The sequence below is a fragment of the Trematomus bernacchii genome, unplaced genomic scaffold (assembly GCF_902827165.1).
Source record: "Trematomus bernacchii unplaced genomic scaffold, fTreBer1.1, whole genome shotgun sequence".
NCBI classification, from domain to species: domain Eukaryota; kingdom Metazoa; phylum Chordata; class Actinopteri; order Perciformes; family Nototheniidae; genus Trematomus; species Trematomus bernacchii.
In genome coordinates this window covers 6236832-6261374 of record NW_022988050.1, presented here as the reverse complement: position 1 = coordinate 6261374, position 24543 = coordinate 6236832, and the positions used below count along the sequence as shown (strand labels likewise).

At 39.6% G+C, this 24543-nt stretch overlaps 2 protein-coding genes across 3 annotated transcripts in view; one reads left to right on the top strand and one right to left on the bottom strand.

The window, feature by feature from the left end:
* Nucleotides 1-5372, top strand: part of pde6c (phosphodiesterase 6C, cGMP-specific, cone, alpha prime) — a 29617-nt gene extending 24245 nt beyond the window's left edge. The window contains exons 22-31 of one of the 2 annotated variants that reach the window (XM_034119482.1): nucleotides 43-150; nucleotides 523-632; nucleotides 722-809; nucleotides 896-996; nucleotides 1177-1284; nucleotides 1390-1453; nucleotides 1832-1906; nucleotides 2005-2088; nucleotides 2925-3078; nucleotides 3175-5372. In XM_034119482.1, the coding sequence (XP_033975373.1) occupies nucleotides 43-150; nucleotides 523-632; nucleotides 722-809; nucleotides 896-996; nucleotides 1177-1284; nucleotides 1390-1453; nucleotides 1832-1906; nucleotides 2005-2088; nucleotides 2925-3078; nucleotides 3175-3215 (933 nt within the window). In that variant the 3' untranslated portion in view covers nucleotides 3216-5372. Of the gene's footprint in view, nucleotides 1-42; nucleotides 151-522; nucleotides 633-721; nucleotides 810-895; nucleotides 997-1176; nucleotides 1285-1389; nucleotides 1454-1831; nucleotides 1907-2004; nucleotides 2089-2924; nucleotides 3081-3174 lie in introns of both variants that reach the window. The other variant, XM_034119483.1, reaches the window with a different exon arrangement.
* A 3659-nt stretch (nucleotides 5373-9031) lies between these two features.
* fra10ac1 (FRA10A associated CGG repeat 1) lies at nucleotides 9032-24007 on the bottom strand. The gene is made up of 14 exons (XM_034119705.1): nucleotides 23886-24007; nucleotides 23402-23481; nucleotides 23103-23195; nucleotides 21384-21429; nucleotides 21131-21207; nucleotides 20863-20946; nucleotides 20686-20770; nucleotides 19025-19070; nucleotides 12880-12993; nucleotides 12033-12075; nucleotides 11392-11522; nucleotides 11140-11190; nucleotides 10008-10092; nucleotides 9032-9385 (listed from the first exon to the last, which is right to left on the bottom strand). Exons 1-14 carry the CDS (start codon nucleotides 23901-23903, stop codon nucleotides 9343-9345), a joined length of 996 nt encoding a protein of 331 aa, XP_033975596.1. The 5' UTR covers nucleotides 23904-24007; the 3' UTR covers nucleotides 9032-9342.
* Between the last annotated feature and the right edge of the window lie 536 nt (nucleotides 24008-24543).

The following is a 24543-nucleotide window of genomic DNA, read 5'->3' as shown; positions in this document are numbered from 1 at the left end:
TCTCTGAATCCCACCCACTCTCTCTCCCACTCTCCTACTCAGACACTGACGAAATGGATGTACACGGTGAGGAAGGGGTACCGTTCCATCACCTACCACAACTGGAGGCACGGCTTCAACGTGGGCCACACCATGTTCTGCCTGCTGCAGGTAACGCCTCCAAAACATCTGCTGCATCTGAAGCAAACCCTAGCCCCAAAAAATGTCTCATATTTCTCCATTTCACATCTGTATTCTACGCTATAAACTTTGGCACTACAGCTCACTGCACACTATTTTACAAAACACAGGCTGCTATGTTTTACAAGAATGTGTATATAGGCTCATAATATGTTTTATATGTATGTATAGGTACCAATGTGTTTCTAGATTTGAATGGTCTAAAACAAACATATCAAATAAGATGTGATAATTGAGAAATGGTGTTTTCATCTTGTTCTGGATACATAATCAATTTAATTGGAGGGCACAATCTGTAACATCTGCACATTATAATCCATGATTCGTCTCCTTTGCCTACAGACAGGGAAGCTGAGGAAGTACTACTCTGATCTAGATGCCTTCGCCATGGTGGCTGCTGCTTTCTGCCACGATATCGACCACAGAGGGACCAACAACCTCTACCAGACAAAGCAAGTCAAAAAAGTGTATTTTGTGTGTAGAAAGTGCTTGCATGTGTGTGTAACCTGTGTGTAAATATATGTTTTTCTTTCTTCTGCAGGAGTCAACATCCTCTGGCTAAACTTCATGGCTCCTCCATCATGGAGAGGCACCATTTGGAGTACAGCAAGACGCTCATGGGTGATGAAGTATGACACATTTTTGACAATAAATATAATCAGACTTCAATGCAAGAAGTGGGACACATTTTGACCACTTTTACTGTCTGTTGCAGACCCTGAACATATTCTGCAACCTCCAGAAGCGTCAGTTTGAGAACGTGCAGCACTTGTTTGACGTCTGCATCATCGCCACTGATCTGGCCCTTTACTTCAAGTAAGTTCTCGTAAATACTCCCCATGCTAGAGCCGCAGAATGGCCGATTACAGCTGACGCCATCAATGTTTGTCTGTACACCTCTGTTGTTTTCTTTTGACTGACTCATTTTACGCGACCAGTTTGTGTATTTATTCAGTTCAGTTGGTCTGACTAACACTCTGCTATCTCGTCACGCAGAAAGAGAACCATGTTCCAAAACATTGTGAATGCCACAGAGCCAATGCCAGACGAAAAGGAGGCCATTAACTATATTTCCAACAATCCCACCAGGAAGGAAATCATAATGTATGTAACTGATTCCACTGTGTTTGTGAAAAGATCTCTGAAACCCTTGCATGACCTAGGGGTTCATGTTGTTCTCCCTGACTGACTTCTCTCTCTCACCTCCAGGGCCATGATGATGACAGGCTGTGACTTGTCAGCTATCTGCAAACCCTGGGAGGTACAGAGCAAGGTGGGTGGCCTTCACTTTAGCAGTTTAGAAAGTGTATAGTGAGGTTTGTTCAGCTAGGACAAACCTATTGAGTTCCACACATCACATTATTTTAATATTCCACCTGTCCTCAATCTTTTATCAGGTTATTCAGCATAAACACCTGTATTTCATCCAAAAAATATACTAAAGGGTATTTTCTTTTTGAAATAGGAGAGCTAAAAGCCATGACAACAGAAACAAACCGGGTTTATAGGACACTTATGTGACAGTTTGTTTTTCCTTTGATATCAAATGTTAGAAACTGTTAAAAAAATAGCGGGAAGTGACATTCTTTCTGCTGATCCACAATGATTTCCTCTGTATCATTATTTCTTCCTCTTGTGTGTCTCTCTTCAGGTGGCCCTGATGGTCGCTGCTGAATTCTGGGAACAGGGAGATTTGGAGAGAAGTGTTTTGGACCAACAGCCAATTGTAAGGGTCACACCGCTCTTGTGCCTCCTCTACCTTTCACATATTTTCTTTTTCAGGGTAATTTGTAAACCTGAAACTCTTCCCTCTGTCTCTCTCAGCCCATGATGGACAGAAACTGTTCTGAACAGCTAGGCAAGATGCAGTGCGGTTTCATCGACTTCGTGTGCTCCTTTGTGTACAAGGTAATAATCAGCTTTTGTGGAAACATTAGAAGTATGATTATTATAAACATTGAAGGGGAGGTGATGTCGGATGTCAAAGCGTGACATATGCCAGACATGGATCTAGCAAAAGGGAGTCTGGCCTGTGTTATGTGTAACTGTTAGAATTGTAACACAGCCACAGTCTAAAGGGGTGTAACAATTTAATCCAGCTTTTATTTGGTTTTGATTCCCAGCAAAGCACCATAAAAAAACATATTCTACCCATGAGTTGTTGATTTAGTTCACTATAATCGATTTTGATACTTTCAAAGAGCTTCACAAAAGCTGTAAAAGTAACTAAACTCATTTATCAAACTTACTCTGAGGCCCTAGTTTAAAGTGTAACTTGTATTTTCAAGGCAATGTCATGTATTTTTTAAGCGTACCTCCAACTGTGTGATAAATAATATTGTGTAAAGCCTGCTGTGTATGGTAAATCTTTGATAAGACTGTGTCAGAAAGGTGTAGCTCCGAGTCAATAGTGCATTTTGTATGCGGGATCACTACGCAGCATGTAGTCTTGATTTAAGGGTGTTAGGTTGAACAACATGATGTATATAGATGAACCTGTTGAACCCAGCTGGCCCCCAGAGGAATGTCTACTAGCTGTTTTTCAGTCTGTCAGTATGGTATTTGGACAAGAACACACACATCCATAAAGAAAATGTGTCAGTGGATCATGCGGACTCCTTGTCTAAGAGGCATATCATGAATTTGGAACACCGACATTTTCCTTCCTGTAAGCTCTCCTACCTCGGCGCATCCCACAATGTGAATAACAGATACCCTACATCCCTTTTTCTTTTATTTATCAGGAGTTCTCCAGGTTCCACAAAGAGATCACGCCCATGTTTGACGGTCTGAAAAACAACAGGTGCGAATGGAACAAGCATGCCGAGATATACACCGCGAAGATGAAGATCATCGAGGATGAGAAGAAGAAACTGGAAGATGATGAGAACAAAAAAGGTATGGAGAAAAACAAAACAATCTATACTGGTCCTGATCCAAGTCTTCACAATCACCCTGTATAAACACATTCTTTATTTCTGTGTGTTTATCCAGGTGGTGGCGACGGGAAGTCAAAGACCTGCACCATCTGCTAAATTCCTCCAGTGCTTGGATCTGGACTGATGCGATCTGTTTAGAATTCATCTCGGCTACGCTAGCCTATTCTGATCCGACAGCTAGTGTAGTTGGGGCTTGACTAGGCCAGTTTGGTCTGGTCTGATCTACTGCAGCGTAGTTCTCTCAGGTTAGGTGCTCTCCGCTCTGCTGCAGGCCAGTTCAGCCCTGTTTGCATCTGGTCTGGTTCAGTCTAGCCTATATTTAGTCTAGTGTATTCAGGTCTGGTATGTGGTCCAGTCCGCAGTCAGCCTATCTATTCTCCGAGGAGCGAAGAGTCAGAAAACAACACCATGAAGTAACGTTTTGGACTCTGACCACAAGAGAAGCTTGTTTTACCCGGAAATTGCGATGCGTTTGAAACTTCCTCCTTAGTCCGCTTCCTCCAACACACAGCCATGAACTTTTGAAAAATATATACATGGACAACATATATTTCCCTTTATCATAGCAATAATCAAAGCATTTCCAATATATAATTGGAAAACCTGGTTTGATAAGCTCAGAAACTAGCAATAGCAAAAGCAATAGTATTTACAGTGTTCCTATTGGCGGTCAGTTACCACACAGTATAGTAGTACTGTAGGTTGCACACTGCACTTAGCTGCTGCTGTTTTGGCAGCGGCAGGCCATGAGTGTGCGGAGGAATTGGGCTAAAAATCTGTTTTGGGTTACCAGTTAGAGTAGCCTGAGTCCTGAAGGATCTGTTAATGGTGTAAAACAGTCCTTTGTAGCTTTGATACAGCGAGTGAAAACATGCAATCATAAAGGGCTGATGTTCTTTTACCTCAAAAGGCGCTGAAGAGTTGTGAGGCTACATTTATGTTAATATGCAATCTATTTATCTATATACATATATATTTTTTGGATTCTTTGTCTGACAATTTTGTACTTAAACTGTCTTCACGGAGAGAGAGGATGAGACAAGCTTTGAGAGAGGGCGTTCTGAATCTGTGAACAACTGCACGCTGAAAACACAATCGAAAATGTTTTGAATTTGTGCAACTTTATCGTAAACACCCGTAAGCTGTTATGCCCGATGACTTGGTAAAATAACTTTAAAAAAAAAGCTAATGTGAATACTATTTATACCAGTGTTTAGAACTAAATTACAATTCCTTATCGATTCAAAAACGTCTTTTAAACTTGATTTCACATGTATATAGTTTAGAAATTGTAAAATGTAAATTGTGTAAACTTAAGAATAACTGAAGTGAAAACCTGATTTGAAAGATGTACAGTAAAGGCGACCTTTTCTTCTTCTTCTAAGGAGGTAATAGTCGCAGTCAGTCAAACAGGCTAGAGTGGATCTACCTGTCTTGTAAGAAGATTGGATAGGATTTGATTGTCGGCCAGCGTTTGAGATCCACACAGCTTTAGACTTTAAATACCCTTCTTACTGAGGAGGCATAGCGGGCTACCAAAGCCTTGTATGTATCTGCAGACAACTTGAGTTTAAAACGTGACAGATGAAGCTATAGCATCATTGATTGTAACGTGGTACAGGCCAAAGTCCTCTGATAATTTCCTCACTGATGCAACAGTGTGACAAATCACACAACAACCACTAGGTCAGTGTTAATCTTAATTTATACCTGCATTTGACCCTGATCTAGCCAGGCATCTGAGTCGACAGTGCACCCCCTGACACACTTTTAGCAATGGCTAAAGGCAAGCCGTGGCTCTCAACTTGCTGTTACACAATGTCATCTTCTGTAATGAACAGGTCATCAATCAAAGGCACTTAATCCTATCAGAATGGCTTTGAGACTGGCTGGAAACTATTTTTCTGCTGCTTGAGGGGAAGTGAGGGGCTTGTGCGGTCACTGGAGCCAGAACTGTGGAATGAACATTAACAGAAAGTGATATGTTAAACATTATAACCATTATTTTACCTCATTGTTCCTGCTGCACACATTTTCTATCAATGGTTACACCACGGGTTCTGTCTCCAGTGAGAAAAAATGGCACCTCGCTTTTCCTTCAAGGATCTTTTGTGAGATATCACACGGTATACTTATCCCATCAACTGTCTTTCACACCTTAGAAATCTTATAATTTGACATATGAGATGACCTCTACTGTATGTATGTGTCAAGAGATGTAATATGTGTAAGCAAATAAAGGAATTTATGGAAGCTTAACAGAGGAAATCACTTATTGTCAACGTAAAAACGTTCCTATTAACACTAAAAGTGGGTTAGATTGGAGAATGAACTTGAGAAACCTTGAGCTTAGCTCCTCCAGTGCTGGTTCTTAGTAATATATCGTGCAGGGATCTTAGAGGCTCCAAAGCTGGATGAGCCTCTGGGGAAAGAGGATCAGTGGATTGGTTCTGATCCCTGCTCGATACAGTGTTGTCTGACTGTTCAACATCCTGCCGTATGCACATTCTGCATGCAGAAAAGTGGACATTGCATGGTGGTGTTGTCATTATTTTTGACAAGTATACAGTTGTTTAGAAGATACACTTCACCCTAGGGAGGAGAAGACGAAGAGCACCAATGCTGCAGTAATGCACTCCAGTTAGAAGGTAGTATGAGTGCAGGATGCTGCTGAGGCGTCTGCTGACTAGATGGAACATTTGACACAGGAACACAGTACAAACACTGTAATTTATCATCACGTAGAGCACTTCAGCTTGTCCACCCTCTGCATCAACATGACCTTAGATTCCCCGGACAATTTACGGGTCAGTGGGTGCAGAGCTGTCCCCATCTGTAATTTGCTCTTCTCTTCATAAGGACTGCTTCTGAAGAGAAGAGCAATTTAAAGCATATTCCTTAAATTCTGGATTATTAATGATGGAGAAAGAGTAGAGGACATTTTAACTAATTTAATTTGTTTTTCTTTTAACCATATAAACCATATTTTTTACGGTGAATATTTGTATATGTTTTTAAACGTGGAATGAGGTCGAGCTTGTCATATTTAAATGTTTTAAATTCCCCTGACGACAAAAAGGCCGTAAATGTGTTCCCATGTGAAGGCAAGAATCTTTAACCAAGAAAAACAGAATGTTGACAACTCAATTGATCAACTGTAAATGCATCCAGGTGCACAAGTATAGCCAGGGGCCAAATTATATCCCACAGCCACTCAAACACAACATGCTGTTATTACTCAATGTACCATTTACTATACTTAACCATCTGTTGCCTGAACACTGCCATGAATCACAGAGTAAATGGCTTCTCCTGAGAAAGCAGAGAAGTTTAAACGAGGCAGACAGAGCGGTAAGAGGTAACATAATTGTCTTTATTTAAGCCAAACTCTATAATCTCCCGGCAACCTCACGCAGTTTCCTTTTATGTTAGTTGAGGTCGAGGCAGCACTTAAATCTGCCCTTGGACAGAGGGACATCTCAAGCTAATCCAACAGAGAGCTGGACCAAAGAGCACAACTCTGGAGAAAGTACCAAACCTATAGTGCAGATTCAATTCATACGAGATAACCAGGTTTAGTTATTTTAACATGTTAAACAAGTCTACAGCCCTCTTTCTTGGAGGCGGTCCTAGACAACCTCAGCAGCCAATCAGCGGACATGGTCATGTCAACAGCTGATTGAAATCACCTGGGCACTAAGCCTATAAAAGATGGTCTATTTGTCCAATCTGTTTCTTCCTCCCTACAGCTTGCACCCTGCATTATGTTTTTTAGTTTACGCCTACATGCTCTGTTTCAGTGGCTGACCTTCACACTCCATTGTTGAGTGGTGTTAATAAACCTGTTAAGTATAATCTTAAAGTATAATCTTGCATGGTTTTCCTTCTTGTTACGTTTCCTGAGCTGTGTTGTGAAAAATGGTTCTGTGAGGCTGTACTTAGACACGTTTAGCTTTGAGCTAAATGCTAACCTTGGCATGCTAATGTGCTCACAATGAGAATGCTAACATGCTCATGCTAAAATGCTCATGCTAAACTGCTAAGTTTGCAATGTTTCCATCAGCATGCCAATTAGGAGCCCATTATTAGCCAAGTAGTATCAGGGCAACATCCCAGGTTTGCCCTTGAGATCTGTGCTACATGTCACTGCTCCCTCTCTCTGTTCCCAGCATTTCAAACCCATTCTGTCAACTTACAAATAAAGGTGAAAAATGGCATGGCTTTGAAAAAGAATCTATAAAAGAAATTGCCAATTATTATGTAACACATTAGTCTGATAAGAAAGTCAAATGCCTTTTTCACAGAGGCCATTTTGACATTAACAACAGGGAAAGCACAGGTGTAAATAATTCAAACTAATGATGGCTGATTTTAATTAAGCTGCTTTGGTTTCAGGTGCTGTGCGCCCTGGCTCAATGTCACAGCTGACTGGGGCATCATTAAGGCTTTTAGAAACACCTGCCTCCTTTATGTGCTGTTCCTACAATGACAAGACAAAATGTCTGCTGTGTAAGGCCTGGTGTCTTTAGTTTTAGGCAAATTGAACATTTTGACTTGATGTTGTCTCTGGATTCAAGTAATTTGAAAATCCGTCAACTTCCTCTTTCCTCAAAAACAAAGAAGAGTTTATTCTCAATTATAAAACGGACAAGTAAAATCAAGCAATCTGATTGGTTCTTAGCCGTGGTATACTGAGCGTATACCACGGGTAGAATTGTAAGTTACTTTTCACAACAACTCAGTATCCCTCCGCGTCTGAGATAAACAGTATACAGTTGGGCTGAAAAGCAAGCAGTTTGCTTTTCAAACTGGAACAAGAAAGCAGCGGAGAAGTAACGGGGCAGAAACCCTCCTTTTTACGCAACTGTCCAGACATAGACATCAAACGGCAAAAACATATTCAGTGTGCAGTTCCTTTGGCATTAGGGCAGGGATATTTAGATACTTTCCAAGGTTTGACATAATGAATTGTGCTACTTTTAAAGCAAGCAACGATGTTTTCAAATCTGTAATCAAAAAGGTCCGCAAAAACATTTAAGATTAACTTCGACCTCCGGGGGGGGGGGGGGGGGGGGGTCTTACTATGGAGGAGTGCCTATCTCCAGAACAAAAAGCACCTAAACGACGACATGTAGAGCTACGTGAAGAGCAGGTAGACCAACTGGAAAAGTACCACCATTCAAAAGTTTTCTGATGCGGGTCTTGAAACAAAGCAGAGAAATGATGACCGTTAGTGGCCACAGGTGCGAAAGCTCTCTCCAGAGCTACTGGAAGCCGAATCTCGGGGACCGGAGAAAGTGGAGCAATATTCTCGCCACGCCAAGCAACAGCCTAGAACAACCTCAGCCTATACAAGTAACCACGTAAGCCATGCTACTGATGCTGGACAGTTTTTCAGTGGGTGCAAAATAAACGGCAACATACACATTAATGTAAATAAATAGCCAAATAATGGATCAACGCTCTCTGTCTAATATGTTCGCTAGCTGTTGTTAGTGTTGTTGCATAGCAACCACCTCGCACTATGTTTCGTGCAGAAGGCAACAGAGGGACTATTTTATTTTGAACATCATTATTTACTAATAAAAACTATTTAAATTAGAGTGTGAATTTTTCTTTCATATTGCCACACTTGGTAACCGTTTTATAAAAGCAATAGCTCACTTCAGGCCGTGATATATGCTCATTATATCACAGCTAAGGGGGTTGTCGACCCTCCGCTTCGCGTCGGGCCGAACCACGCCCCTTAGCTGTGATATAATGAGCATATACCACGGCCTGTCGTGAGCTATTGCTTAATTATCCCTCCTTACAATCTAGATGGCAGCTAAGATAATGAACAGAAGTTTATTTATCTTGTGTCAACAAGAGTCTAACTTGTGTCAGACTTATCTGGAGATGCAACAAGTCAAAATGGGACCTTAACATTTTAAATTTCATGGCAATCCAGCCGAAGATACTGTATTGCCCTCCTGAGAGCCATGCTGCTACCATGACAACAAATATTTTTAATAATTGTGTTCCGCCTCGCTAATGGTGGATTTAAAACCAAGACATGACATACATTGGGGGGAAAAACACTGACTTGTGGAGGGTAAACATCATGTTTATTTCTGCAAGAGTACTGAAACATATCATCAAATAAATCTACACGCACACAAGACTCCAAACAGAACATGCTTAATATCAGTGGCACGCTGAAGGAAGTGAAGTCACAGCAGGGTCAAAGAAACATGTCTTCAAAGTACTCATCAAATTCCTCCTCCCTAGAAAGATTAAAAAAATGAAATCAGAGAAATGTTGGTGCCTTTCATGTACGCCACTGACACAGACTGTTAAATGCGTTTGTATGAAGGGGCTCCTGACTAACTGGGTATCTTAGCAATTCATTCACATGTTATCAAGCTCTAGGCAATGAAATGTTATAAATAAAACTATCATTGGTGCAGAATCCAAACAAATACAAATAGTGTTTAAGGGCAAAGAAAAGGGCCATGTCAACATATCAAACTTTAAAAAGGCCCTCATTTACAAACTGTTGTTACTTAATGTAACAAAAGTATGAATGTGATCATTATTTTTACATCCATGCCTTATGTTCTCCATGATGGTATTGTTTCTATGAGTTTCATTCCTATAGTACATATGCTTGAATAAACCTTTTCTGACCACATTGCTAATGTCAGGAGGGGTGTAACAGGAACCAGTAAAAGGTTTAGCGACTTCCTCACAGTTGGGAACAGCTTTGTGTGGGGTATCTAAATGGTCTACATACTGTGCTATATAGAGATCAGTAACGTATGTAGGCTAAGTGGTAAAGACTGTCTGTGATGGTTTTACTGCAGCTTACTGGGGGAGTCTTAATATGAACAATCGGTTTAACCTCACCTTGACTTCTCCTCCACCGCAGGAGCGGGTCCTTTCCAGTGGTCGGCTTCTGATTGGCCCTCTGGCACATCCCCTGCTTCAGAGTCTGCAAGGTGAGATTCAGAGAGCTGTCAGTCAGAAATAAGGTCGAGCGATAACCCCTTGTTCATCAGTTTAAATGTCAGGATCCTCACTGTTAGCCTCTCACAACAGGAATCCATCTGATTGGCTCAGTTTACATCCATGTCTGTCCAAAGTGACATGACTGGTATTTGTATTCTATTGGACACTGATGCATCATTATTAGCATATGAATGATTAATAAATGGGCAGTGACCTTGACACCCTAAATCTAACCAGTTCATCCTTAAAAACAAGTGGACGTTTGTGCCAAAAAAATAAATATCAGATGTACTCAAATTTTCTTTGACTTTCTCGAACTAAGCTTTGCATGTCTGTCATCACCTTTAAGAAACTAAACTCCAGCAGTGATTTATCCAATGAAACACTATATTGAAACCTTTCTTTAACAAATAAATCCCATCAGCGCATGCCTCCATTTGAGTGTGGAAAGAAGCAGGAGATTAAACCGTTTTTAGACTAAAGTGAGCATTTTCTATTTAGAATGGCTGGAGTTTTAAAAATAGTATAAAACCAATATTATTTATGAATATGTATTTAAAACGGTTCAGAAACAGCTGCATGAAATAAAAAGGCACAAATGACATGATGTAACATATCAGGTTCAAACTTCATCAGCTGTTTAAAATATGTAGAGAACGCCTATGAGAGAATGAAACAAACACGCCACTGCCCACCCATCAATCCTTCCAGGGACACGGGGGCAAAGGCATACTTCATTTCCTGCTGCTCACAGTGAAGGGCAACATGACAAGGAAAAGGAAGAAGGCAACAAAGTTGAGAGGAATAGGGAGAAAGACAGTTGAGAAATAGCAGACCTCCCTCGGCCTAGATACCTGGGGGAGTATATCAGAACATGTCCAATGTGTGTGTTTTAAAAAAGGGGGGGGAGGTATTTGGAGAGGTGTGTGTGTGTATGTGTATGTGTATGTGTATGTGTATGTGTATGTGTGTGTGTGTGTGTGTGTGTGTGTGTGTGTGTGTGTGTGAGCGTAGGAGTTATGAAGGCTACCTTTGTCCGAGTACTGCGTCTCCTCTGAGCTGCTGGAGGAGGCTGAACAGTCTGTAGAAAAAGAGTTATATAATAAGATGGGTTTGACTCAAAAGGGAGTCGTTACAAAGTAATAATGTCAAGCACTAGAGAAAAATGATATCATTTCGGGGAAAAACATAAACAGGGCTGCTCCCACAGGCTGCTCCCATCTGATGAGATTACTGCCTTTTTAATGGGACCGTTTATCTGGCTGGCAAAGAGGAGTCTTACCTCTGTGTCTCTTGTGTTTCTGCTTCTTGGAGTGTGAAGACGACCTCTTCCTCTTCTTCTGCTTCTTTTTCTGTGGTTGTTCCTGGTTCTCCTCCAATACCCTTTTGGGCTTCGCTTTCACCTCTTTCCTCCTACGCACAGAATTACAAAACAAACTCTTATTCCCAATATAAAGAAGCCAATTATCCAAGTATTTGTAATACGCTTGAATGAATCTTCTCTAGCACTTCAAACAGATGAAGGCTTTTTATGCATTTTGTTAAGAAATCTGCTGGAACACTCAGAGCAACTTTAAAAATCCTAACTTAATGTAAAAAGCCTTGGCCTGAAATAATTAATGACAGACTTTCCCAGATCACGGTCATCTTTGTTCGGATTTCCATCTATATCAACCTCAAAGCTACATATATAAAATATTTTATGTATAATCATTCTCTCTGGCTCATAAGGTCATTTAACAGACATAAATCATAATTTTAATCCTCAACCCTGGCATGCTTCAAAATCATGTGTGCTGATTGTCCTTGGTGACCTCCCCTACTTCTATCAGACAAGTGCACACTCTCCACAATCTCTAAAATCACTCATCGCGAACAAAAAGATCTACATTTTTTATGTAAAAATGTCCCGAAGGTACTCACTTGTGGTGGTAGTTGAGTTTGAAAGAGCATTCAGGGCATAGTCCTAGAATATAAAAAAAACATGGCATTATAAAGGTTACATAATCAAGATGTCATTATAAGTATTAGACACAAGTTATACTTTCAAATCATGTTAACCCCAAATCTAGTAGTATGTGTAAATTGAGGAAATGGTTCTACAAAATACATTATAACAGTATTGTCTGCATAAAGGTGGATGCTTCTTCCATCATGTACATCTGGTCAATTATTTGTATATAAACTTAAGAGGACCAAGGACAGATCCCTGTTGAACTCCTGTTTTGATTTTTCATTGTATTTTATGTTATTTCGGCATCGTAATGCTAGGTGTTTTGAGAACTGCATTCATTATTTAATATGTATTAACCCAGTGCACAAAAATCCCTACAATTATAAGTAGTTCCTTAATAAATTCACAAGATTATGTTTCATCACACACAACAATTGGGACTGTCAAAACATTTGAATTATAACAAATTGGAGAAATAAATTGTGTTCATGAGGAGAAAAGTGTCTGGATTTGACCTGTTGCACTAGCTTGTTAAAAAGCCTGTCATTTTCCTGCTTGACTGAGTTCAAAGGGTCTGAAGGGTCTTCCAATTACGGTAATTATTCTAACAGGATTTTCTGCAGTATAATACCTGAAGGAGGATTATTATGAGCTTGGTTTTAGGATGGAAACCCCCACCAGGCAGCCACACACATGCACAGAGGCAGACACGCACACATAAACCCGCAAACAAACACATTCAAAACTGCAAGCACACACACTCCTTAAGAAAGAATGAAGAGGGGAAATTAAAACATTATGCGTGTTTTAGCTTACTCAGTTTGACCAATGCATTTTTCTTCTCGCCGTGTTCCACATAGGCAAAATTCACCTCCCAGCTTTTAAGACCTTCCTCTTTCTCGCAGCGTTTGTTTCCACACTGGAACTGACCTGGAAGAAAACAGAGCATATTATGATCTATATGAATACATACAAATAATTCAATTACATTTACATTCATGTGCTTTTTTGGCCATCTATCTAGTACCTACAGCAATGTAAGATATACACATGAGAATACATTTCCTGTTTTTTGATAACCAATTTGTAAGAGGTTTAACATTTTTTTTAAAGCCACAGAACCCTGTGACTAAAGTATTGTATGTCAAGCATTACCATGTGAGAGAAAGCAAGACAGAAAAATCTCAACAGAATTATGCAAGTAAAACAGAACGGTAAAGCAAAAAAGGCAAATGTTTTATTTTAGGATAGAGAAATGCAGGCTATAAATCTCCAAAGGCTTAACATTCTGTCAGGCAACCTCCAAACCCCGCTGCTCTCCTTCACCCCACTGCTCCTTCTCATCTCCATTTCTCTGCCTCACCTTATCCCCTCAAGCCTCCCTCCAGCCTCTGCACAGCCTGCCTATTATTCCTGGAGGAGCCTAAGGTGGCATTGATCTGGTCTCTGGGGTTCCCTGACATTGTAACAGAGGGAGCGAGTGCGTCAGAGCAGTCCATTCTTGGCACAGAGGTAAGAAATTCTCCCTCACCTGCCTAAGCTCGACACACTAACATCCAGGTGAAGTGAGGCATGTTGTGTCAGATTAGGGCCCTATGACGTCAGAACAAAAAGGCACTCCTGGCTCGAGTCCTGGGGAATGACCAAGTTGACTTTGTTTATTTGGGATGCCCTAACATTGTATTTGGTTATACAAAAATAAACTATTGAGATGATAGATAAGTAGGAATATTGAGCTGTATTTTTATTTATTGTTCTGGACCTAAAGACACAACATGCTTATCTTTGCAAGCCAGAAACATTTAATTGTATTGCTTTGACACCCCATGGTCCCTAAACTTTGAAACTCTGGTTTATTATCTGAATGATTCTACAGTAAATGGCGTAAGCCCACAAAAATGTAATCTTTTTTCTAGGTTTCACAGTTGTTAATTCTCTAACTATAGTGTGACCAACTGCATTAAACCATTTTGGACCATTACATCTCGGAACAACACGTCATGGTGTGAACGCGCCTAATGTCGGGAAGCTTCTACATGTACGTATTTAAGCTATTTTTTAAATAACTTAAAACGTCATAAGTTCTAAGTGAATAGAAACTGCAAATGCCAGGGAAATCCCTTATTAAATCCTTGGTGTTTAGTGGGTGTGACTTGGGACAAGGCCATTGTTTTCTACTCTGGGCCAGTGTGACGCCATGATCAGTTACCGGTGCCCGGAGACCTAATGGAATCCCGTCTTCACCATCATCAGTGACGTAAATCACAAAGGCATGACAGCCTAGTCTCTCCGTAAGCATGTGAATCCCCTGGCTGCTGAATAGAAGCAGCTCAATGTCCAATATAAAAGAATGTGATAAATTTGAAGGTTGCGGGGTGGAGAGTGTGAATGTGGACCCTCAAGCTACTAAAACCAAAACCCTGACAGAGTGGACTCAATATAAATGTGTTTCTAGGCAGCTTCTATGTCGAAAACTGAATATAATCAAGGTCAGGAAACTATTCACTTTTTTTCTGATAGCCCCCTGGCCCCACTTTTCCCACATGAAGGCAAATGACTCCACTTTTACTGGTGCTCTACTCAGAGGGCAGAAAATAGTACCACATAGATCGTCACTGCACTATGTGATAGGCATTAGCCTGTTAGATGCCTATTTTTTGTTATTGGGAATCCTCTCACTTCAGGTGATACTCACATGCTCCATGAAAAGAGCTGGCAACAAACTGGCTGAGTAAACTCCTTAAGAAAGGAAACTACCATCCTCCTTCGTCAAAGCACGCTAATTCCACCAGATGGCTGCATGATTAACATACTGAAGTCAAAGGGGAAGTGACCTAAGCTAGTACTATCTTTCACTTTGTATTCACTGTTGAGTATCTGTTAAAAGATCAATACAGTACATATATATTATGAAACTGGGATTTTAAGATTGAATGATATGGGGTATTATGACCAAGCCAGGACAAAACATGCCAAGTAGATTGCACACACTTGAGCCTGTGCATATATTTTTTTCTAATATAAATTAAATATTTTTAAAGGACTTGTTTGACATTCATGACACTTTTTGCATTGCTACTGTGCCTTAGATAAGAATATAGATACCACTTTCAGGTATGTGTGTTAAGAATCAAGCTACCTCCAGATATTCGGTTAGCTTAGCTTAGCATAAAGACTGGAGCTGAGGAAAACCACAGTGCTTCTCTTTTAAAAAGTAATACCTGCTTACAATATTTTGTACAAAAATACTTATTAGTGTGACACACACATTCAATCCAGACTTGTCATCACCTCCTTTTAAGGCTAAGTACTTAGATATATTAAAACCACAAATTGTAATTTCCTTTCTTTGCACAGTTTAATAAAAATGAAATATAATGAATTTAGTGAATAAGTGAGGTGCTGGTAGGTGGATTTTGTTACCTTTAGACATGGCCATGGCTAGCCGTTTCCCCAAATGTCCAGTGTTTATGCTAGGCTAAGCTAACCGGCTAGTTGCAGCTTTATAGATAGCATACAGACAAAAGTATTAGTATCTATTATCTCATTCAAATCTCAGCAAGAAAGAAAATAGCCATACTTCACACAATGTCAAACTAAAGCTATGCTTTGCTAAAAAGGTACAAAAACAGTAGTTCATGTTAAGAGTTATGTGCTATGCTATACTTTGTTTGGTTTGGCCCAAACGCCCACACCATGTGAAATAATTATTAAGCTTTTGATAGCAGTACGGTTTTGCAGTCAACTCTGCTCACCACCCCCCACCCGAGCCCACCACGAGGTCGAAAACATTCAATAAATTCTCAGCCTGTAGAAAAAAACTGAACAATCCACACTCACTGACCCCAGACAGGCATATCTTCCAATATGGGGAAAGCAACAGGTCTCCAAAATATTTATTTTTCCAACAACACTGTCCCAACTCTGACTCTGGATCATATCTAGCCTTTTTTATGTCTGTTTTTTCCATTAAAAAGCACTTCAGACTGCTGACCCAAAGCTCAACACTCTCTATTTTGCAACTTGTATTTACTCCACTGAATCCTGAATCCTAAACAGACCGAGAGCATGACATACTGCTCAGATTATGTTTCATACTATATGTTTGCAAAGCCCTGCAATCCACCCGTCTCCCTCTGTAGTACACTAAGAAATACTCATATTTATTAAACCGTATACTAGCTCACAGATACACACATTAAAGCAATAAAAACAGAAGCACTGGCAGTCTATAATCTGAAAGCTTTGCGGGCTGAGGTGTAATTAGCCATCACTGCTAACACAGTTACTTTTCCAAGGCCGATTTATTTAGTCTGGCACAACAGAACCTCCTCCTTAAATACAAATCTTGAAACCCAAGCCAAGCTAAATCAAATGTTTTAAAGCATCCTGGACTATCTCACTTTAAATTAGGCATCAATTGTATTTTATTTTAAACGGGATACTAGGGTAAACTGATTACAATATGCAAAACCAACCATTTGTTAGCAGATGAAAATCAAACAGATAATGGAATTGCATTTATCTGCAGGCCAATCATTTCAATGTCACAGTGGAGGCTTAGTGTTGACTCACAAAGGTAAATGTGACACAGATGAGTCAAACCTGATTCCTGTTGTGAGTGAGTGTGTGGTGGCATGCGTGTCAAAAACATTTTTAAAGACAGGAAACTTACATAAGCCAAGAACATAGTCAATTTACTTTGACAGGAGGCCCACCAAAAATAAGCATGGCCTCTATTACCTTTGGCCCTTGACCCCTGACCCCCTCCTGAAAGCACGACTACTGCTCAGAAAGGACACCCACAGGAAAACATGACTAAGGGTCTGCATACCTTCCACCCAACATGTACATCTGCTCTGCTGTAATTCATCTCATTACAGTTTTGCTAATACCATATTACCTCACAGATTGACCTTTTATTGGAAGATAGTAACCTTGCGTTCTGATTTGCAATGCATGACCAAGAAATAGCTTTGGTAATCAAACTTAAAGTGTTTTTTAAAAGGAGGTCAGTTTTATACATTTTCTATGCAGAAGAAAACATATTTAACATGTTGCTAGACCTCAATAAAACACAATGCAATTAAGTTAAATACAATAATAAACATAACTTTAGACAAAAAAGCTCCACAGGGCTTCTTTACGATTGGTTTATAGGTGTTCTTTATAGCTTAAATACTTAATTCTCTTTCCCTTATACACAACTATTCATCATACATTTTTCAGGGCCATAAATGTTTCTGGACCAGACACACAGAGGGCGGAGGATGAGCATGAAATAAAAGTAAATCTCATTTTTCAAGATGTCTGGAAACTTTAGGCCTCCTGGGGGAGGATAACATTTGATCCTGCTCTCATGTACTTGATTCAAGGACATCATCTTTCCCCTTCTCTTTCTCCTTCACTGTTTGAAGAAAAACATAATTTCAACCTCTAAAACGGCACCTTCCTTAGGCCCATATCACGCTGTGGTCATTAAAACAGAGGTTAGCCCTCTTTGTCATCGACAGCGTTACCTAATACCAACATGACCCAAAGTGCACAGAGGGCAGGATATTTTTGGATGATTTCCAAAAAAGGTGTCAAGTGTTAGAACAGAAGTGCATTGCCCCTTTACCACGAAACGGAAAGGAAATGTGTGTTTTTAATTTATCTGCAAGCAAAGGTGGAGTCTGCTCCGTTGACAAGTACTACACTTGAGCCTGGACTAGACACATTTAATCCAGGGGAATTTAATTGAACAATAAAGCTTTATTGGCAATGATAAATGTATTGTATTCAAGCGCCTACGTTTGAATTAGGCTCTTTACCCGCCGAAACGTGAATCATATTGAGTCCACGTTTAACACTTCTTCCACCTTAAACTTCCAACATTAACACTTTTCAATTTCAATTTGCACGAGCCTTTTCTCCACGACTGAACACGGGCGTGGGGTCCACTTTAGAAGATTAGATTGGTATTGATTTCACAGGAGAGTGTAGTGTCCTGTGCTCTAAATAGTGCTTAAGAAGTATTTCTGTGGGAATCATTAATGTAAACAAATCACAGACGTGACAGTTAAAGTGAATCGCCGCTGACCTGATCTAATCCCACTTCCTGTGTAGAGTATTGCTACAGGGTGTGAACTATCAAGAGACCAGGATTACACCGTCTTAATCTGGAACAATATATTGGCTTAGTCAGCTTTCTCAGACTGTGTATGTTTGCGAGGCTCCATTGATGTATATACACAGGCAAATTATTCAAACGTAAAATGTGCTTGTGCCTCAAAGCATATCAATGAGTTGCCGAGACAGGTTCACCCTCGGAGAGTTGCTGATATTGTCCCTGAAGGTAAACCTATCCATATATGTCAGTGTCACACGGAGGAGCAGGAGACAGAGAAGTGTTGTACTAATCCTCCACAAGTAATCATCAAAGGGCTGCCAAACTGTCAAAGTAGGCTTCCTCAGAAGTGCAGAGGTAAAATTAGGTTTCTCTTTGGGTGTGAGACATAAACAGCAAGCTAAAATGTTAAGTGTAAGGGACCTTTTGGCGTGAATTAACACATATATCGATACAGAATAGTGCCACAAACTCAAGGGTCAAATCACGCATATTAAATATTTGTTAGGACATTTAGACAAATCAATAAATATGAAAGTAAAACAACCATATTTGTATAATCGTACATGTGGATAAAGTTGTGTTAGGAAGTTTCCACTGCGTGTTAAGTACTGCTGTGTATATGGCTCTGTAAATCTCTGTCGCCATCTAGTGGAGAGGGTCAGGAAGTGTTGTGTGGGCATGTTAGTAGGAGAAGCTTAGATGTGCCCCAAATCCATATTAAATACTGATGCCATACAGAATGTACTACATACTCACTGTCATAGTATACAGTTTAAGCAGTTAGCATACAAATAAAACATGACGAAGTGCATAAGCTTGATATTAAGATCATGTTTGGTTATGTCATACCTTTGCCGGAAACAACTTCTTCCTCAGTCCGCCAACGAAATCCAAACTGTTAAAAAAGAAAAACACAGCATAAAGTAACCCCCTTAAATTGAAATCTTAAATCAAAATGTAAAAGCCGAATTTCAGGAAACTATTGATAACTCTGTTTGTCCTGTATTTGAATAGTCATTAGCATTCAATATAATTTGTTTTGATGTCAGGCAAGCTCTCAAAGGACTACATCAAAATTAATCTACAGTAATACAAAATGATTGTCTCAAAGCAAACCTTATTTTTTTAAAGCAATTCCACTGATTTAACACATTTCATGTAAATATTGCTGAAAGTTATCTTTCTGTGTTTAGTCGTTAGGATTCTGCCTTCACATAAATCTCATAGCACATTGTGTGATTCATCTGCATGCTGTCACACTGCATTTACATACTTATCAACAATTCACTTGACTTGTGGAAATGATGCACTTCTCTCTGCATATGCAATAAACAAATATGAATAATGTGTGAGCGATTTCTGTAGCAAGTTTTGAGTGAACCGATGGTGTGAATATTCAGAGACTCTCTTCAACACTTTCAGACTGGAAATACATTTGAGCACAGGGTCGGTTTGCAGTTATGAAGCCATAAGTACACTGGCCCAGAGTTTAACATATTGTCAGTTTAAAAAGCCTGGACTCAAACCAGAATGGCCCAGTGGACACTAGAGACCGAGCTCGCTGCCAAATCACATCATACGCCTAACATTCATCTTACAATGGCTCAGTAGTGGTGGGTATCAGTGTTTGAGTTATACAGTTTTAATCTTTGTTCAGGACACCACCAGTGGGACTATTACTCTGATTTTGGAGCACAACCCAAAAATTGGTCTTGCCAAGTCCTGGCGGCGGTGTCTGGGATGACTGAGGTGTCTGCACTATTTAATCCATTACTTTCCTATTATTCTCTGGGTGTGCTCAATTTAACCCTTTTTTCTCAGCTGCCGCCACCACACTTTACCCGGGAGGTTATTAAAAGCAGAATTGACTTTTCAAAACAGATGCCAGAGCAAGATTTTCTTTTTTGTTTCCACAGGTATTTAACAATAACGGAAAAATGTGTTTTACTAACAGGAGCCTGAGGTTTTTACAGCGTGTAGAAAAGTCTGTTTTATGACATCTAAATTGTTACTATAAATGTACATTAGTTGAACAGATTTACTCTTTTTCAAAAGCAATTGATGTATTGATTTTAGTTTTCCATATGCGATTGTGTAAATAAAATCCCAGATTATGTTAAAAATAAAAAATTGCAGGGAGAGAATTCGATGTCATGCATATTCTTAACCTGGAAAACACTAAAAGCAGCATTTCAAAAACTATTAAGAAATTGAAGAACCCTGAATGAAGGACATCACATGTGATAATTTAGATCATGTCTACATGACTCAGACACAACAGATATACACAAAATGTCAATTACTTTCTTGTCTGAAACGGGCTGCTTAATTCATGTTTTTACTGATGTGACAACAAAATGTCGAGCTGCTGTATTCCTAATAGTCACTTGTCGTCAGTACTGCAAGTGCTGTCACATTGTTTGAGATGAACTAAACTCCTACTGCTGCTGTACTTCTGCTCACACTGGGTATTAGTTTAATCAATAGATAATTTCATCCATTCTTCCCACCTTGTTTTCCTTGTATCTGCTTAAGTCAGCTATGCAGTATTCTTTAAACAGCTTGTCGTAATACTTCCTGGCAAGTTCTTTTTCCCTGGAAAGAAGAAGTCGAAGACAAACTCAATATCTAAAAGCATATTGAATATCAAAACAGCCTTTATAAGACGTTTTTTTATGAATGATCACCATGTCATGTCTTCCTCGTCCTCATCCTTCCAGAGGAAACGATGATTCTCCCGCAGCACATCGTGATCTGTTTTGTCTTTGGCTCTGTGAGAGACATAAAAGATTCAAAGAGAAGGCAGATAAAAGAGAAACGTACTACTTTGGAATTTTTTTATTTAACACTGCCTTTTGGTTGAAAACAATGCACTGTTGCTGTTCACATATTCCTAGCCTAGAGTGACAGCTGGGTGACTGATAGTGAAGCATGACTGTGAGACACATTACTTACGCCGTGCGCTTGAAGTCGGCCATCTGTCCTCCATAATAAAGTATGTAGTCACCAACAAACTTCTTATGTCGCTCAAACTGGAGACATCTGCTTAAGGTCATTCTCTCTTTGAATGCTAACATTTTTATACAATAAGAAGGACAAAGAAAGTGTCTCACATTCCTTCGTTTTAAATAAAGAACAACATGAAAGTAACACATTTAATGTTATCATTTCACACAAAAACTATGAATGATATACTTAAAAAGGATACAGCATTCAATGATATCAGGTGGGCTCTTCTGTTTCTGGCTTCCTCTCTGAAAAACAGAATGAAAATAAGGATCTAAAAGATAAACAAAGATTATATAATGTAGATGACATATTTTGTTAACTTGATCAAAGAGCGGACTATAACTTGTAAATATAACTGTATTAGGAAGCTGGCTAAAAAAATGCAAAGCTGTTGTCTGGAACGACCAAGTATAAAAAAGCCTTTGAGGAGCCTAAAGTGAAACAGAGATCAAAGAGAGAACAATCACAGGGAACTATTATAACACAAGGGAATTCATATCCTTTTATTTTTTTCTACATTTTATTTTACATTTTCAATCACTTCCCTTATCAGGAGTTACATTTAATTTTGGGTAAATTATTCAAAATGAAAAACGTAACTATCACAGACCCTTTGGTATTACATTTGAAATATAGTTTAGGTGCATGCCATATCTCTTGATCATCTTCAAGATATGTCTACACCTTGATGGAGTTCACCTGTGGTAAGTCCATTTGCTCAAACCTGTCTATATAAGGTCTCGCAGCTAACAATGCACATCAGAGCAAAAGGTTATGACATAGAAGGAATGGCCTGCAGAGCTTAGAGAAGAAAGGCTTGTGTTGAGGCACAGATCTGGGGAAAAGAGGTAAAAGATTCCTGCCTCTGAAGAAACCCTGCAACACTCCACCGAGCTGGGCTTCATGGCAGAGTGGACAGACGGTAGCCTCTCTTCAGAGAAAACCTTAGACCGTGAGAAACAAGATTCTCTGGTTTGATGAAACCAAGATTGAACTGCTTAGCCTCAATTCCAAGCGTCATGCCTGGAAGAAACCAGGCACCATTTATAACCTGAGCAATGCCCGTCGAACGGAGAAGCATGGTGGTCACAGCCTTGTGCTTTGGGGGGGGTTTATCACACCAATTCTGGCTTCCCTCCACTGGCTTCCTGTCCATTTTAGAGTTCATTTTAAGATTGTATTGTTTGTTTTTAAATCGCTTAATGGGCTGGCCCCTCAGTACATCTCCGACTTCCTAAAGGTGTACACCCCCTCAAGGGCTTTGAGGTCGGCTGATCAGCTGCTGCTAGTAGTCCCTAAAACCAAGAAAAAGACCAGGGGAGACCGAGCCTTCTCAGCGGTAGCCCCCAGGCTCTGGAACGACATGCCCCCCCCATGTCAAATTGTCGCCCACCCTCCAAACTTTTAAGTCCCGCCTAAAGACCCACCTCTTTTCCCTCGCTTTCGAGTCAGTTTGAGCTATGTTTTATCGATTTTTATGCTTTTATTGTCTGTCCATAGCCTTTGTGTACCTTGTATTAATTCTTATGTGTGCCTTTTATCTTTTCTTATTTATGCCTTTTATCTATTCTTATGTGTGCCTTGTATCTATTATTGTAATATTATATTTTATTATAATGTTATGCTTGCTGTGAAGCACTTTGGTAAACCCTCTGTGTTTAATATGTGCTATAGAAATAAAGTGGATTGGATTGGATTGGATTTATCAGCAGTGTGGAAAAACTAGTGTGTCACACCCAATGTACAGAAATTGTTTTTTTGACTTCTCATTGCAAGGTTTAGAGTGTAGATGGATGGAAAAGTGTGAACAGAGGGGGGGGGGGGGAAGATGATTTTTAGCATAAAGCTGCAACATAATATAATGTGAGTTAAGTGAAGGGGTCTAAATGCTTATTATTTCACTTCAATTTCACAGTACCTGTCCACTTCATGTGTGTGTAAACTCCGGTGAGCCTTCTGGGAGTGCCGAACTTTCTGGAATGGCTTCTGTAAGATTTCATCCTCTCGTTTCCTGACAAAGTAACCAAAAGAAGCTTAAGTTAGTGGATTTTGTTGTCTTTCTTACACCAGACAAAATGCAAGCTAGAAGTAGTAGAATAAACACAGTATATTAGTCTATGTATGACGAATGTTTCCCAGTTAAACACAGTTCAGGCAAGCAACACTTCGATGAATTGAAGTATATATTCCTGACCCTATATAAGGATGTAATCTTACCTTTTAATGCCTCTTTCCGAGGACTCCCCCTGTCCATCATCGTCACTGAAGTCGGAGTCATAGCCGCCCCCTCCGTGCACCTGAGGAAACACAGGAACTCATGTATCCGCTTTAAAATGCCACAAAGAAGAAGAAGATCCGTAAGGTGCCATGTGTTATTTAGTACTTGATGCTTTAGGGTCCTGCTGCCTCTGTAGTCACTTCACACAGGAATCATCATGAGAGGTAAGGTTTGGCACTAGTTATTGCACTCAATTCGCAGCTAAAGCGAAGTACAATCTTGCTATATGCTTAGAGCTGTAACTAGCAAAGTATTTAGTAGAAATGTGCAGGGAACATTAATAGAGTAACCCCTGTGTGCAACTGGCAAACTCATCTGTAGGCTAATGTAGCATGCTAACTGGCTAACAACAAACACGAAACGCTATCTTCTCCAAACATGTTTGCATTAAAAACGGATATTCGGCTTTATAAGATAAGTTACCTTCACAAGACTTTCCATGAGTTTCCTTGCTTTAGTCCACAGGAAATGTTTGCTAATGTTTACAAAATAAAACGTTTGTCGCTATATGATGACGTGGAACAGTGAATCGCAGTGTGATGACGTAAGGTGTAACTTCATACATTATTCTGAAAGGAGATTAAAAATAAGTATCTGCCAGTCTCCGTTTCTTTTTCAATATTAATGCAGGAGTCATTGGGGACACTTTGTGATTTCAGAATGAGATGCAGAAAACGGAATCCCTTTAAATCTCTGGGTAAAATACATTATGGATCTAGGTTACTGTATCGTAGGTCTTTTTGTTTGTTTTCCTAACTGGGATTATTTCACATTTTTCTTTCATGGTAGGCTATAGGATAAATATACATCGTTATTTTAACCAAGTAAAAGGCTCATTGAGATTAAATGTATTTCTTAAGGGCAAACAAGAGGGCAGCATAAACACTGTAAGAACAATACACAGACAAATGTAACAATCACACACTAAAACACATTGGCCCCAATATCTAAATGATAAAGAGCTATTATATATATAGGCACAGTTTTTTTAGGTGCAATCAAATTGACTACGGGTGCTATTTTTTGTATAGATCCTTTGAATCTAATTTATATTCCCCCATAGTAATCACCTCTGGAAATG